We start from the raw sequence: 14,038 nt of genomic DNA, 5'->3' as shown, positions 1-14,038 counted from the left end.
TATTTTTATAATCTTTCTTACAGGAGCTAATGGCAAAATCGCATTATCAGCGGCTTTTCGTGACCAGGATCTTGAAAGAGTTTGAGTGTGATACATTTCTACCGGAAATTGATTTAGAAAATTACAAGCTTCTTCCAGAGTAAGTGTTTTGAAGTGCTCCTTTGGTGTTTATCTTCATCAGCAGAATGATAGAATTCCAGCTGCTTTATAGTGCACAGTAATCTTGCACAGTCTCTTGGGGACGTAAATGAAAAATAAAGCTGCAGTCGTTGTTTTACCCTGAATTACTAAAGAGGCTCTGCGAGGGAGCACTCGTTTGATTAGGGCTTTGATCTGACATCCATGTTGAGTGGTTTCTTCCTGTTCGTGCCATCTGCACCCTTAGAGTATGTATGGATCCTGGCTGTATTGTTTTATGCACTATTACCCTCTGTGTTAATTTGCTTCTTTCTTAAACTCTATTGGTGCAATAGATACAACCTTGAGAGCGCGATTTGCACCCCTACATTACTGCCCTGCGAATATCAACCCTATAATTTGTTCTTCTGATTAATGTGTTTTCTGTTTTGAGATTTTATTGGTGAACATTTTCCCTGGATGAGGCTGCTCCACTGGTGATTAAGGTCACCAGGAACGGCATGGTCCAAACCAGGGATTTCCATTAACCTAACATTTGGTTGTAGTACATGTTCACTTCAGTTGATCGAGTTAAAAATAGTGAATTGAGCATGGGGGGCATCTGGCAATCCTCCTATGAGTGGCGGTTGGAAGCCTGCTCATTTTTACAGCCACTATTGTTTGTAGCAAAGCTGACAGTCTGACTAATGTTCGGACGATCATGATCTGGGTTACGTAATAGACATAGACTACAGATTTGGTGGTGGGAGTCGCATGCACAGTATATCAAAATGCAAGGGCAGTTCGTTTATAGGAATTAATAGTGCTGCATCTTTGTACCATTAGTCCAAACACAACTCTTTGGGTCACCCCTCTTCTTCCTTAATTAACTGGGTGAAGCAGTCATCCAATGAGTGTAGGAGTATAGAAGCGGAAACGGACAGAGCTACTCTTTTGCATCTGCTGCTAGTATCGCTCAGCTCACTTGGCACCTTGCCTCCCAGTGGCCCGACATAAAGGTTACCAAACCTCCAGGCACACACAGTAACATGTTCGTGTGTTCCTTCTGTCTCCGCCCCTGTCACTTACAGAGCAGCTGCCAGCAGTAGGTTCAAGGCATGTGGGCTGCTGAATTCATATCTGTGCATAGATCGCCACCTAGTGTTGGGTCCGGATGATCGCACATTGTTGTCCTGGAAGAGTCTTCGAAGTATCACGAGATAGGTGGCTCCTCCCCTGGACTACAGTGCGCATGGGCATCGACTCCATCCTCAGATTGTTTTTTTTCCTCCATTGGGTTCGGATGTATATTGGTTCCCTCTAGTCGGAATCGATAAAAAACTTTTCTTAAGACCAAAAGGTCTTTAGTACACGTCGGTATTGTCTTGCGTTCGGTGCCTAACTCTTCGATTCCATCACCCGCGTGCTTTCGACGCGGAGGGCCCAGTCGACGCCTCAGACCCTATCGACGCCTCAGACCCTATCGACTGTTCATCATGGACCGAAGTCCGTTCAAAAGATGTCCCGTCTGCAACTCGAAGTATCCCCACATCGACGTCCACCCGGTGTGCAACTAGTGTCTGTCGCTGGACCACGATGAAGCAAGTTGCATGGCTTGTTCCCGCTTCAGGTCCAAGAAGACGCTTAAGCATCGACGCGCTGCGCGCCAGGAGGCCCAGCACACTGCACCGGCGCCTACGGACATTTTCGATGCCGGGGATGTCGAGGAAGAAGTTGCCGGGGACATCGGTGACATCCTGTCGAATCCCGCGTCGGACATCGACTACAACTACGATGCGGATGCAGAAATGTTCGAAGCTGAAAAAGTCATCGACGAGGTAGGGGACGACGACGGGGCCTTTGGGGCCATGGAGGATAGCTCGGACGAAGAGCGACCTCGCTCTGACACTGGGATCGTACCGATTCATAAGGCTCAGGTCGAGGGATCGCCACTAAGCCTTACCCAAGATCTTACAATGGGTTCTACGGCCCCGCCTTCGGGCTCGGCCACGGACATTGCTATTGAGCCGCACCCTGGTAAATCGAAAGCGAAACCTACGGTCTCGACACAAGATACAGCGCAGGTGCCCGCCTCAAAACCGAAAGTGCACATCACTCTGGTCGGATCCAAGGCCTCGGAGCCCTCGGCGCCGAAGAAGCAAAAGGGTGTTGTCGAGCCGAAGGCTCAAGTCAAGGGCGTCGAGACGAAGTCTGCCGCACCGAAGACTAAAGTCAAGGTGGTCGAGCGGATTAAGTCGGCGCCGAAGGCCGTCAACACCAACAAAGGACTCGGTGACCCGAAGAAAGGACTCGGCGACCCGAAAGTTCTCGAGACTCCGCGTCAACAGGACAAGGCCAAAAGCGGCGCACCCCGAGAGTCCACTACTGGTGGGGCCTCGAAGGATCACGTCTAATCGGCGCGCCCGTCCACCGCGTTCTCCAAGAAGGTGACGGACTCCCTACAGCGCATCAGGGAGAAGGCCTCGACGGTCGGACCAACAGATCCTCCACCGCCGAAGCCAGTCGAGAAACCTCACAAGGCGTCAACGCCCATTCACTTTATGTTGCTGCCAAAGACTTTCACCCCTAAAGCGGTCGCCAGCGTCCCGAGAAGGTGTCCTCGGTGCCGAAGTCGTCGACGGGGGTGTCCACCCTGAAGCATCGACAATCTTCGGTGGACGAACAACATGAACATTTTATTGATGCCGAAACGGGCAGGCTTTCCCTCCACAAGCGGAAAATTGCCCCGGAACAACCAATGGAGTCCTACAAGATTCCCCTAAAGAAAAAGAAGGACTCTGCTGCCACTCCTGTCCTGGTGGAACCATTTCTCCACAGACTCGAGATGTCTCACCCACTTACTCTGATGTGGACGCTTGGGAGGGCGATGATGAGGAGGAGTACGGCTATCCTGTCTATACAGACCCTGATGATACCAATGAACCCTGGGCTGCTGGTGCTGACCCAGGTGACCCTCATTCTGGACAAGACACTCTACTCTACTCTGTGAAGACTTCTCCTACAGAGGACTCTGCAGCATTCAATGCCCTCATTGAACGGGCAGCTAAAAATCACAACGTCCAGCTCCATGCTGACCCTATTGACGTCGATTTCCTTTTTGATACCTTTTCAGTCTCAGAGGACTGTCAAAACTCTACCTATGTTAAAAGGTGTCTTAAAACATGCTGGAGAGATCTTTAAAGAGCCTACCAGAGCAAGGGTGATAAACCCTAGGATTGAGAAAGTATAAGCCAGCGCCTACGGATCCTACCTATATTAAAGGACAGTTGCCTCTGGACTCTCTTGCCGTCTCGAATGCCGGGAAGAGGGCTAATTTTCAGACAACGGGTGATGCTCCTCCCCCAGACAAGGAATCTAAGGTCTTTGAGCCATCAGGGAAAAGGGTGGCAGCACAAGCTGCCAATATCTGGCGCATTTCCAATACACAAGCGCTTCTAGCGAGGTATGACAGGGCACACTATGACACACTGGAGACCCTGTTGCAACACCTGCCAGATGAATACAAGGAGGCAGCTGAGATGCTTATTCAAGAGTGGAAGCTGATCTCTAATGCTTTGATTAAGTGTTCACTGGACGCGGCTGACACCGCAGCCAGAGCGGTCAACACTAGTGTTCTGCTGAGACGACATGCCTGGCTGAGAATCTCCGGATTTAAGCCGGAGATACAGACCACCATCCTTAATCAAACAGTGAATCCAGATCCCCTGTTTGGCCCAGAGGTTGACACCACCTTAGAAAAGATTAAGAAGGACACGGAAACCGCTAAGTCCATGGGTGCCTTACAGTCCCAGCAGTTCAGGGGTGGGTCTTTTCGTCGCTCAAGCACTAGAGGCGTTTCCAGAGGCCAGCTCTCCCAGACAACGCAATACTACAAAGGCAATACACAGTCCACATACACCAACAAAAGTCGAGGTGGATATCGTGGAAACAGCGCCACGGGCAGGGGTCGTGGAAACAACAACTCCAGATCCTCTGCCACCAGCAAACAGTGACGCTTTGTCACTGCCCCCCGACCACACAACATCGGTCGGGGGGAGACTTCAGCAGTTCCTGCCGGTCTGGAGAACCATCACCACAGACAGGTGGGTCAGACAACTTGTACAGTACAGTTATTGTCTGGAGTTAACATCCACTCCACCCAACATACCCCCAAGACACCGTCCTATGTCCGCCGAGCATTTGCACTTATTGCAGCAGGAGGTCCTCGTCATGCTGCAAAAAGGGGCAATAGAGCTCGTGCCTGTTCAGGAAAGAGGCACAGGAGTTTACTCCCTGTACTTCTTGAAACCAAAAAAGGACAGGTCCCTCAGACCCATACTGGACCTCAGACCCCTCAACCAGTACATCCTATCGGAGCACTTCCATATGCTGACCCTGCAGCAGGTGCTCCCGTTGCTTAGTCAGGGGGATTTTCTCGCAACTTTAGACCTAAAGGATGCGTATTTTCACGTTCCGCTGCACCCGTCACACGAAAAATACCTCCGGTTCACCATCCAAAACCAGCACTACCAGTTCAAGGTTTTGCCTTTCGGAGTCACCACGGCACCCAGGGTGTTTACAAAGTGCCTGGCGACAGTGGCGGCGCACCTATGGAGACAAAACATTCACGTCTACCCTTATCTGGACGACTGGCTCATCCAAGCGAAGTCGGCCCAGCAGTGTGCCGCTCACGTGTCCCACACCATTCACCTCCTTCACGATCTGGGATTCTCACTGAATTACCAAAAGTCCCACCTCCAGCCCGCCCACATACGGCAGTATCTGGGTGCGACAATAAACACTCTGGCAGCCACAGCACAGCCAAATTCATTGAGGGTCAGCAGCATTCAATCGCTGATACGATTCAAACCCCAGCACTCGCTTACGGCGCGAGTGTTCATGCAGTTGATAGGCATAATGGCCTCCTGCATCTCCATAGTCCCGCACGCGAGACTACATATGCGTCCGCTTCAGGAGTGCTTAGCACGTCAGTGGACTCAGGCTCACGGGCAGTTGAAAGACCTAGTGTTGGTGAGCGGTCGGGCATACAACTCTCTGCATTGGTGGAATCCACGAAACCTTTGCAAGGGGCGACCGTTCCAAGAGCCTGTGCCACAGATCATCCTGACGACTGACTCTTCTCTCCAGGGATGGGGAGCTTATGTACTCCATTACACTGTGCAGGGACTATGGACACCACAGCAAAGGAAGATGCACATCAATGTTCTGGAACTGATGGCGATCTTCATGGCACTGAAAGCCTTCAAAGTACATCTGTGCAACAAGGTCGTGTTGATCCGGACGGACAACATGACGGCCATGTACTACATTCAGAAGCAGGGAGGAACACACTCTCCACAGCTGTCTCATCTGGCTCAGAGCATGTGGAAGTGGGCCATTCAGAGAAACATCTTCCTCATGGCAGAACACCTCCCGGGCAAGGACAATCAGATGGCGGACCTGCTCAGCAAGTACAGCCACCAAATGCACGAGTGGGAGATACATCCATCAGTACTCCAACCGTACTTCCAAAGGTGGGGTCATCCAGAGATAGACCTGTTCGCCATAAGGGAGAACGCAAAATGCCAAAGCTTCGCCTCCAGGTTCCCACACCCACACCCACACGCACAGTCGCAGGGCAATGCGATATGGATGAACTGGTCAGGCAAATTTGCGTACGCTTTTCCCCCAGCACCTCTGATACCGCTGGTGGCACGCAAGCTCAGGCAGCACTCGATGACTCTCATCCTGGTTGCTCCAACGTGGGCTCGCCAACCATGGTACACCACGTTTCTAGAACTGTCCGTGGTACCGCATCAAAGGCTACGCCTCACACCCAGCCTTCTGATGAAGAGTCATGGCGACATTCAGCATCCAGATCCGCAACAGCTCAACCTGGCGATCTGGCTCCTGAGGTCTTAGAGTTTGGCTACCTGAACTTGCCTCCTGACTGTATGGACATCATCCGGGAGGTGAGGAAGCCCACCACAAGAGCATGCTATGCGGCAAAGTGGAAGCGGTTTGTCATTTATTGTGCAGACCACAACATTAACCCGCTAGATGCATCTATTCAGAACATCATTTGTTATCTTTTCCATCTGTACAAATGTAATCTGGCCTATGCTTCCATTCGCATACATCTATCCGCAAAGGCCGCTTATCTCCAGAACAGGCAGCACCTTTCACTTTTCAGGGTGCCTGCCATTAAAGCCTTTCTAGAAGGACTCAAACGAGTCATTCCTCCGCGGACTCCACCAGCTCCGGAGTGGAACCTCAATGTGGTCCTCACCCGGCTGATGGGTCCTCCCTTTGAACCACTGCATTCCTGCGAGATTCAATTCTTGACATGGAAAGTGGCTTTCCTTATAGCGATTACATCGCTGCGACGAGTTAGTGAGCTCCAAGCACTAACTATCCAAGAGCCATTTATTCAAATTCATTCTAACAGGGTGGTGCTTCGCACTAACCCTAAATTCCTTCCTAAGGTAGTGTCTCAATTCCATATTAACCAAACTATTGAATTGCCTGTTTTCTTCCAAAATCCTGAGTCATTGGCGGAGAGAATGCTCCACACCCTTGACGTCAAGAGGGCCCTGATGTATTACATTGATAGGACCAAGGATTTTAGGAAAACTAAACAACTCTTTGTTATCTTTGTGCCACAACACAAAGGTAACCCCATTTCCAAAGCTGGTTTAGCTAGGTGGATCGTTAAATGTATTCAGATCTGCTATCTAAAAGCCAAGCGTACTCTCACCATTCCACCGAGGGCCCACTCCACCAGAAAGTTGGGGGCCTCCATGGCTTTCCTTGGAAATATTCCTTTGGAAGACATATGTAGAGCAGCCACATGGTCTACCACACACACATTTACAAAGCATTTTTGTGTTGTGGTGCACTCCTAACAGCAGGCAGCTGTAGGGCAGGCTGTTCTTAAAACACTTTTCCACACTGCTGCAGCTGGCACGGGCGGCCGCCGTTAATGGAGGGACTGCTATGTATTCTATGCACAGATATGAATTCAGCAGCCCACATGCCTCGAACCGAATAAGCTACTTACCAGTATGCATCTGTTCTTGGCATGTAGGGCTGCTGACATTCATATCGCCCGCCCTCCTCCCCGGCGCCTGTAGCAGCTGCAGAATTCACATATACTTCTAGCATGGTCATCATTCACTTAGTTTCACTCCATCTTGGCCACAATGGCTAAAAACAATCTGAGGATGGAGTCGATGCCCATGCGCACTGTAGTCCAGGGGAGGAGCCACCTATCTCGTGATACTTCGAAGACTCTTCCAGGACAACAATGTGCGATCCTCCGGACCCAACACTAGGCGGCGATCTATGCACAGATATGATTGTCAGCAGCCCTACATGCCAAGAACAGATGCATACTGGTAAGTAGCATATTCGATTTAGGCACCCTCTGGGATACCGGGCCGGGTTGTGGTAGCTGGTATTTTTCTTAGGGGATTGCATAGGAAAGGTTGGGCTAGAATTCGGGTGTCTAGGTCTTGTGGCATCGAGACTGTGTTGTGAGGCAGGTTGCTTTTGTCTGAAAACGCCTGCCTACCTGTTGGCGCATGCATGTATGCACGTGACTGGGCCAGACTATAGGCCATACCTCAAGGTCCACCCAAACATGTATCCCAGCAATATTTTACTGTTGTCCCTTAGTGGAGGCCTTCTCAGGGATAATCCCGAGCCTTTCTGACATGATGGAGTCCCTCTCTGGCTCATCATGTGGCATAATGGTGTTCTCCGCTGAACCACATGTGTGTGTAATTTTGACCACCCTCCCCACAAACCTAACACAAATTGTCTGGGGTGCATGCAACTAAATTCACCCTTTGGTTATGTGTGATTGACCATTACATAGGCATCTAATTCTGATAGTGGCTTTTAGAAGAATTCCTTTCAGAACGTTTGCTGCTGTTCTGCTTGAACAAAATAAAATCTAAATCTGCACCAAATTGTGGTCCGTGCTCCAGTTCCCGAGTGATCGAGGGAAGGGAGGAGTGCCCTAGATGGAGATCCTACCCTCCCTGGATCACAGGCAGGCATGACAGTTAAGCACAAAAGCAGAGCAATCAAATGCCTCATTTAAATACCAACTTCGTCAGTAGGTGAACCTCTAGTGAGGTAAAGTTTATCATACATAGTAATGGCAGTCCTGCACAATACATGTTTCCCCCTAGTGGGTGTGCGCCATCACTTTCCCAAAGTACATCGCCCCATTGGGCATTCCAATATAATTTCACCGACCTTACCACATAAAAATAATATCCACACCCTGCTGCTCCGTGTATGACTGGAAATCAGTCGCTCAGATCTGCCTCGTATCTTGCAGTGGTGCAATCCCCAGGGCTGCACAGGCCGTTTTCTATTAATATCAAAGTTTGGTCCAAACAGAGATGCACTAGCAGAAAGGTTAAACGTGTGGTTCATTCAGTTTTGGAGATTTCACCACTGCTAGATAGGAGGCAGATCTGAGTGACTGTCATGAGTGATGTAATGTGTGAGGTCATAAGCAGTGCATTGCAGGGAACGTAAGTTATAGTTAGTCTAGGTAACTAGAACTACTAAATTTCACTAGTTTTGTACGAGTAAAATGTGACTCTTACTATAACATCCCTGTAGCCTTTGGTTTTTTAGGTGAAAAATAAATGTGTGTGTATACATGTATGAATATAAATTAAGGATAGGAGTAGCATTACACTAAAAAGTAGTATGAGGGACCCCGAGCATTCAATATCGAACACAATTTAACTTTGTTGGGGATATAGAATTGAGGTCTGGTAATGCATATATGTACCTCCTAGTACTAGGTACAAATGGCAAGTTGGTGGGGTGGGTTGTTTAGGTGTGTTATAACGCTAAACTCTCCCTTCTCCCAGCATTGCCCATCTCGTTTCCAAATCCCAACAAAGTTAAATTGGCATTGTGTGTGTGTGTGTGTGTGTGTGTGTATATATATGTGTATATATATATATATGTATGTATGTATGTATGTATGTATGTATGTATGTGTATATATATATATATGTGTATATATATATGTATATACATATGTATATATATATATGTATATACATATGTATATACATACATATATATACATGTATATATATTCAAGCAAATGTCCCTGGCTGGAGGAGGAGCGGCCATTCAGCTGGTGCCGGTGCCGAGTCAAGGACAAGACTCGTTTAGACTTTTTCAAAGCAATTGAAATAAATCACCGCACTCTTCTAGGATTTGATTAAGCTTTTTAATCCATCAAGGAAAAAACTTCCTCACCTACGCGTTTCAAACAGATTACTGTTCTTGCTCACGGTAGTTACAAGTCCATTTTTTCTTTTTACTATTTATACCCTTCTGCCCATGTGGCCATTAGGATGCATTATGGGAGGGGTAGTTTTTGGTGAAAACAAACCATGTCAGGTCGCTTTTACAAGTTATCAAAGTCATTTATGGTGACTTTTAAGGATGGTTTTATTGTGGCTAAGTGCCTGGCTTTAACAATTTAAAACCATTTCAAAGCAAATCGAGTATTAATCTCACTTGCTACATGTATGTACAAATATTGTACATAGTGGGTGATAGCTGAGTGCTGGTTGTAAAAGTCATTGACTTGTAACTTGTTCCAGGACACTGACATTCTTTAAAATAAACGCTGTTAATAACAAACACAAAATTATTTCTCCATATTTCTGCATATGGTCTCAGTTTAACCCTATACATTTCAGATTTATAAGCAATATGTACTAAAAGGAATCAATACGTTTGGTTCAAGTTTCAAGCTAACATTTCATACGATTGTTATACTTTAGATTCAAACAGTTCTTTGTACGAAAATTATGTTCTAGTTCAGTGGAGATCTTCATACTTGATATCATGTGATTGTTTAGAATATTGGTATCATTCATAAATGTACATAAAGTTCCTCGTCCCCGTTCAGTCCTTGCGGGGTCTTGGTTTTGAATTTTATTATTAGTTTTGACTCCAAGCGTCTGAGTTTTTGCAGGCGATTTCCTCCTCTTTCATTGTCCGGTATCATTGCCAGTCCTGAATATCTCACATTTAGCCAGGTTTTATTTTTGTGAGTTATGAGGTGTTTTGCCATGGCATACGTTTGGTCCTTGTTTTGCATGGCCCTAATATGTTCTAACATCCTTTTCTTTAGGGCACATATGGTTGATCCTATATATCTCTTTCCACAATCACACTCCAAGAGATAGACAACATAATGGGATTCACAAGTAATCTTGGTCCGTATTTCAAAGGGTTGGCCTTTTGGATCTGTTATTGTTTGAGATTTTTGCCAATTTTGCACGCTTTGCATGATGTGCACTTGGTAAACCCTTTCTGTCTTTTTTCTAGCCAAGTTTCTTCTCTTTTGTTTATAAAATGGCTATTAACCAGAATATCACCGATTGATGGTGCTTTTCTGAAAGAAATTAAGGGGGCATCTCCTATGGTATTTCCAATGTCAGGATCCTTTTTTAATACACTCCAGTATTTGGTCACCGCCTTTCTTATGTTTGCACTTTCTTTTGAGTATGTCAAGATGAGGCGTGGTTTATCTTCTTTAGTTGTTTCAATAGCCTCTTTTTTCTTGACTATAAGTGTCTCTGTTCTGGTTTTTTCTCGAGCTCTCATTTCTCCTCTTTTTATTGTTTTCATTTTGTATCCCCTTTGGGAAAAACGGTTAACTGTTTCTGCAAATTTCTTTTCCATTTCCAATGGTTCAGAACAGTTCCGTTTCATCCTTAAAAACTCTCCATATGGTACGTTTGATTTCAAGGATATTGGGTGAAAACTGGTCCCATGCAGGATGCTGTTCGTAGAGGTTTTTTTGCGAAAAAGGGTCGTGTGCATGGTGTTGTCTTTGATGTATACTTTTGTATCCAAGAAGTCTATTTCCTTCTCTTGGATGTTAAAAGTAAATTGTAGGCCCACATTGTTCTGATTCAAGATTCTTATGTACTTTACCAACTCCTCCCTGGTTCCATTCCACACAAGGAAGAGATCATCGATAAATCTCAGCCAGAGAATAGTCTTGGCAGTATATGGTTCGTTTTCTTCTCTCCAAGCTATGTGTTTCTCCCACCATCCCATAGTGAGATTAGCATAGCTTGGAGAGAAGGAAACTCCCATAGCGGTTCCACAGTTTTGGGAATATATTCCATTATTAAAGAGGAACACATTGTTTGTTAGGCATATGCGTATCATGTCCAATAGCATAGCAGAATGTTTGAGTTCCCCTATTGGTCTTTGTCTTAGAAAATAAGCAATTGCTTCAAGACCTAGTTGGTGGTTTATTGATGTGTAAAGTGAAACTACATCAATTGTAGCTAAAAGATAAGTTGGTTGCCATTGTGTGTCCATTATTATTCGAAGAAAGTCTCCAGTGTCCTTAATGAAGGAATTGAGTGTGGGTACTATGGGAGCTAGGAAATAATCCACATATGAGGCAATATTTTCATACAATGATCCACAGCTGGAAATGATTGGTCGTGCTGGGGGTTTGAACAGTGTCTTGTGAACTTTCGGCAGAAAGTAGATAGTTGGTGTTATAGGATTTTCTACTGTCAGAAACTTGGTTTCTTCCTGACTTAACAGCCCACTTTCTTGCCACGTTCTTATTTGACGATGTATTTCTGTTGTCATTGTCGCTATTGGGTTGGTTTCCAATTTCGTATAATTTTTGGTATCTTGCAATTGTCGATTGGCCTCTTCTATGTAGTCACTTTTGTTTAAAACCACAATATTCCCACCTTTATCAGCTGGTTTTATTTCAATTTTGAGGTTTGATTTTAGAGAGTTCAATGCTTGACGTTCCTCCCAAGTTAGGTTTTCTTTGTTTTTGTTATTGACATTTTTCAATTTGTCTAGTTCCGCAGTAATTAGGTCATGGAATGCATCAATTTTATTGCCAGGATGTAGAGTTGGACAGAATTTCGACGGGTTCTTGAAAGGTGTTTTTGGATGCTTATTATGTTCTATATCCATTTCTTTCAAAATTTGTGTTTCCGTAAGGGAAGTGTAGTCATCCTCATTTGCCAAATTGTGAGCTACTACGAGTGCCGGGAGGTCAGAGATTGTGTATCAGTTTTCATCTCCACTATTGGTCGCATTGAGCTCCTGTGTACTTTTTTTGTTGTTTGATTTGGCAAAAAACTTTTTTAATTTCAGTTTCCTTATATATTTGTATATGTCAATCTTCGTTTCTACTTCATCCTGATGTTTATCTGGGCTGAATGTTAATCCTTTATTCAGTACCTTTCTTTCGTTGGTGGTGAGGGTATAATCCGATAAGTTTATTATTAAGTCTGGATTCAAGTTGTTTTTCCTTGCATTATCCAGTATTACTTCTTTGACAAGGTGCGATTGCGCAAAGGGTATCTTGGAGCGCTTTGCTCTTCTGGTTTTGCATTTGTGTTGGAGCTTGATGATTGGCCCCTTCCTCGCCCTCTTTGTCTCCCTCTTCCACGTCCTCTCCCTGCTGGTTTTGGGGTTTGTTGGTCGTTGTATAGCATTTCCATCTCCTCTAAAAAAGAAAGCTGTTTCTGGTTGGTTATTCTATCTCTCCCTCTTTGTTCCCCTACATGTATATATATATATATATATATATATATATATATATATATATATATATATATATATATATATATGTATGTGTGTGTGTGTATATGTATGTGTGTGTGTGTATATGTATGTGTGTGTGTGTATATGTATGTGTGTGTGTGTATATATATATATGTATATGTATATATATTATCTTCCTTCTCCAAGCATTACCCAACCTCAATTCCATATCCCAGCAAAGTTAAATTGTGTATGATATTTAGTAATCCGGGTCCTTCATACTACTCTTCAGTGTGATACTACTTCTGTCCTCCATAACCCTATCAAGCTTCTAGAAATCCGAAGATGTGTAGAATTTTTTCCAAAACCACACTTTGTGTATCATTAATAATTTTTAGGTCGAGGAGCCACGGCGGCGATCAAGATGGCCGCCTAAGCGCTCGGCTCCGCCGCTCGCCATCGCCTTCCAATTATCCTGACGCCCATCCTGCGTTCCAACCGTAACCCCGGGTTGCTGAGACGGTGTGGTGCCTGGCCGTGAAACTCCGGACTAGCGGCGACCCCGGACGGCCGAGAAACGTCGTCTTGCATATCGCGGCCCGCACCGGTCCAAAGCCGGGACCCCGAGTGGTAGTGCTGCCGGAGCGGAGGTGATCAACAGCGGCCCTGACCTGACAACAGGGGCCGGTGATCCTGGTCGGAAATTGCAGTCTCCCGATTTTAATGTCTGGCGCGAGCTGAGCGCGGGGCAACAACTCGGAACTTTGCCTCATCTATTTGGCTGACCCCTCAGTGGTGACTGTACCGGAGATCGGCGCTAAACCCCCTGCCTGTGGCGGACATTCTTGGCTGGCTATTTGGGGTTGACCTGGGACTCAGATTGATCGCTTAACGGATCGGGCGGTCTGCTGAATTCCTCTTCCCTGATTGATGGGCGCTAACACACGATTTAAAGCTGTTTTTTTTGGTGTACTCCGCAGTACCTATTTGTGCGCCACAGACGTACTCATTACACTCGTCTGCCTAACCTCCTCTCTAGCTGTCTGAGGGGTCCCCAAGGAAACCGGGCTCGGCTTATGCCGACAACGCAGCAATGGAGCCCACGCTGGGAGATGTCCTCCGGGCTATCCTGGACTTTCGCTTCTCCCTGACCTATCGAGGACTGATTCTCCGCGACTCAATGGCGGCCATCGCTCCTGGGATGATACCTGGTAAAGCAGATGAAGACGCTTTCTGCCTGGCGCGCGACTGCTCTCACTCCCTAGACACCGGAGACCTTCGGAAACACACAGTTTTGGATGATACACCTCCTGACTCTATCGGCTTGACCAGT

At 46.3% G+C, this 14,038-nt stretch overlaps 1 protein-coding gene across 2 annotated transcripts in view; it reads left to right on the top strand.

Annotated features, from left to right (window-relative positions):
• DHFR (dihydrofolate reductase) overlaps positions 1-14,038 on the top strand; it is a 236,108-nt gene that overhangs the window by 135,448 nt on the left and 86,622 nt on the right. For both annotated transcript variants that reach the window (XM_086962989.1, XM_086962988.1), the window contains exon 5: positions 24-139. In XM_086962989.1, the coding sequence (XP_086819115.1) occupies positions 24-139 (116 nt within the window). The remainder of the gene's footprint in view (positions 1-23; positions 140-14,038) is intronic.

This window comes from Lissotriton vulgaris, chromosome 3_1 (assembly GCF_964263255.1).
Source record: "Lissotriton vulgaris chromosome 3_1, aLisVul1.2, whole genome shotgun sequence".
Lineage (NCBI taxonomy): Eukaryota > Metazoa > Chordata > Amphibia > Caudata > Salamandridae > Lissotriton > Lissotriton vulgaris.
This window is presented reverse-complemented; position numbering and strand designations above follow the sequence as displayed.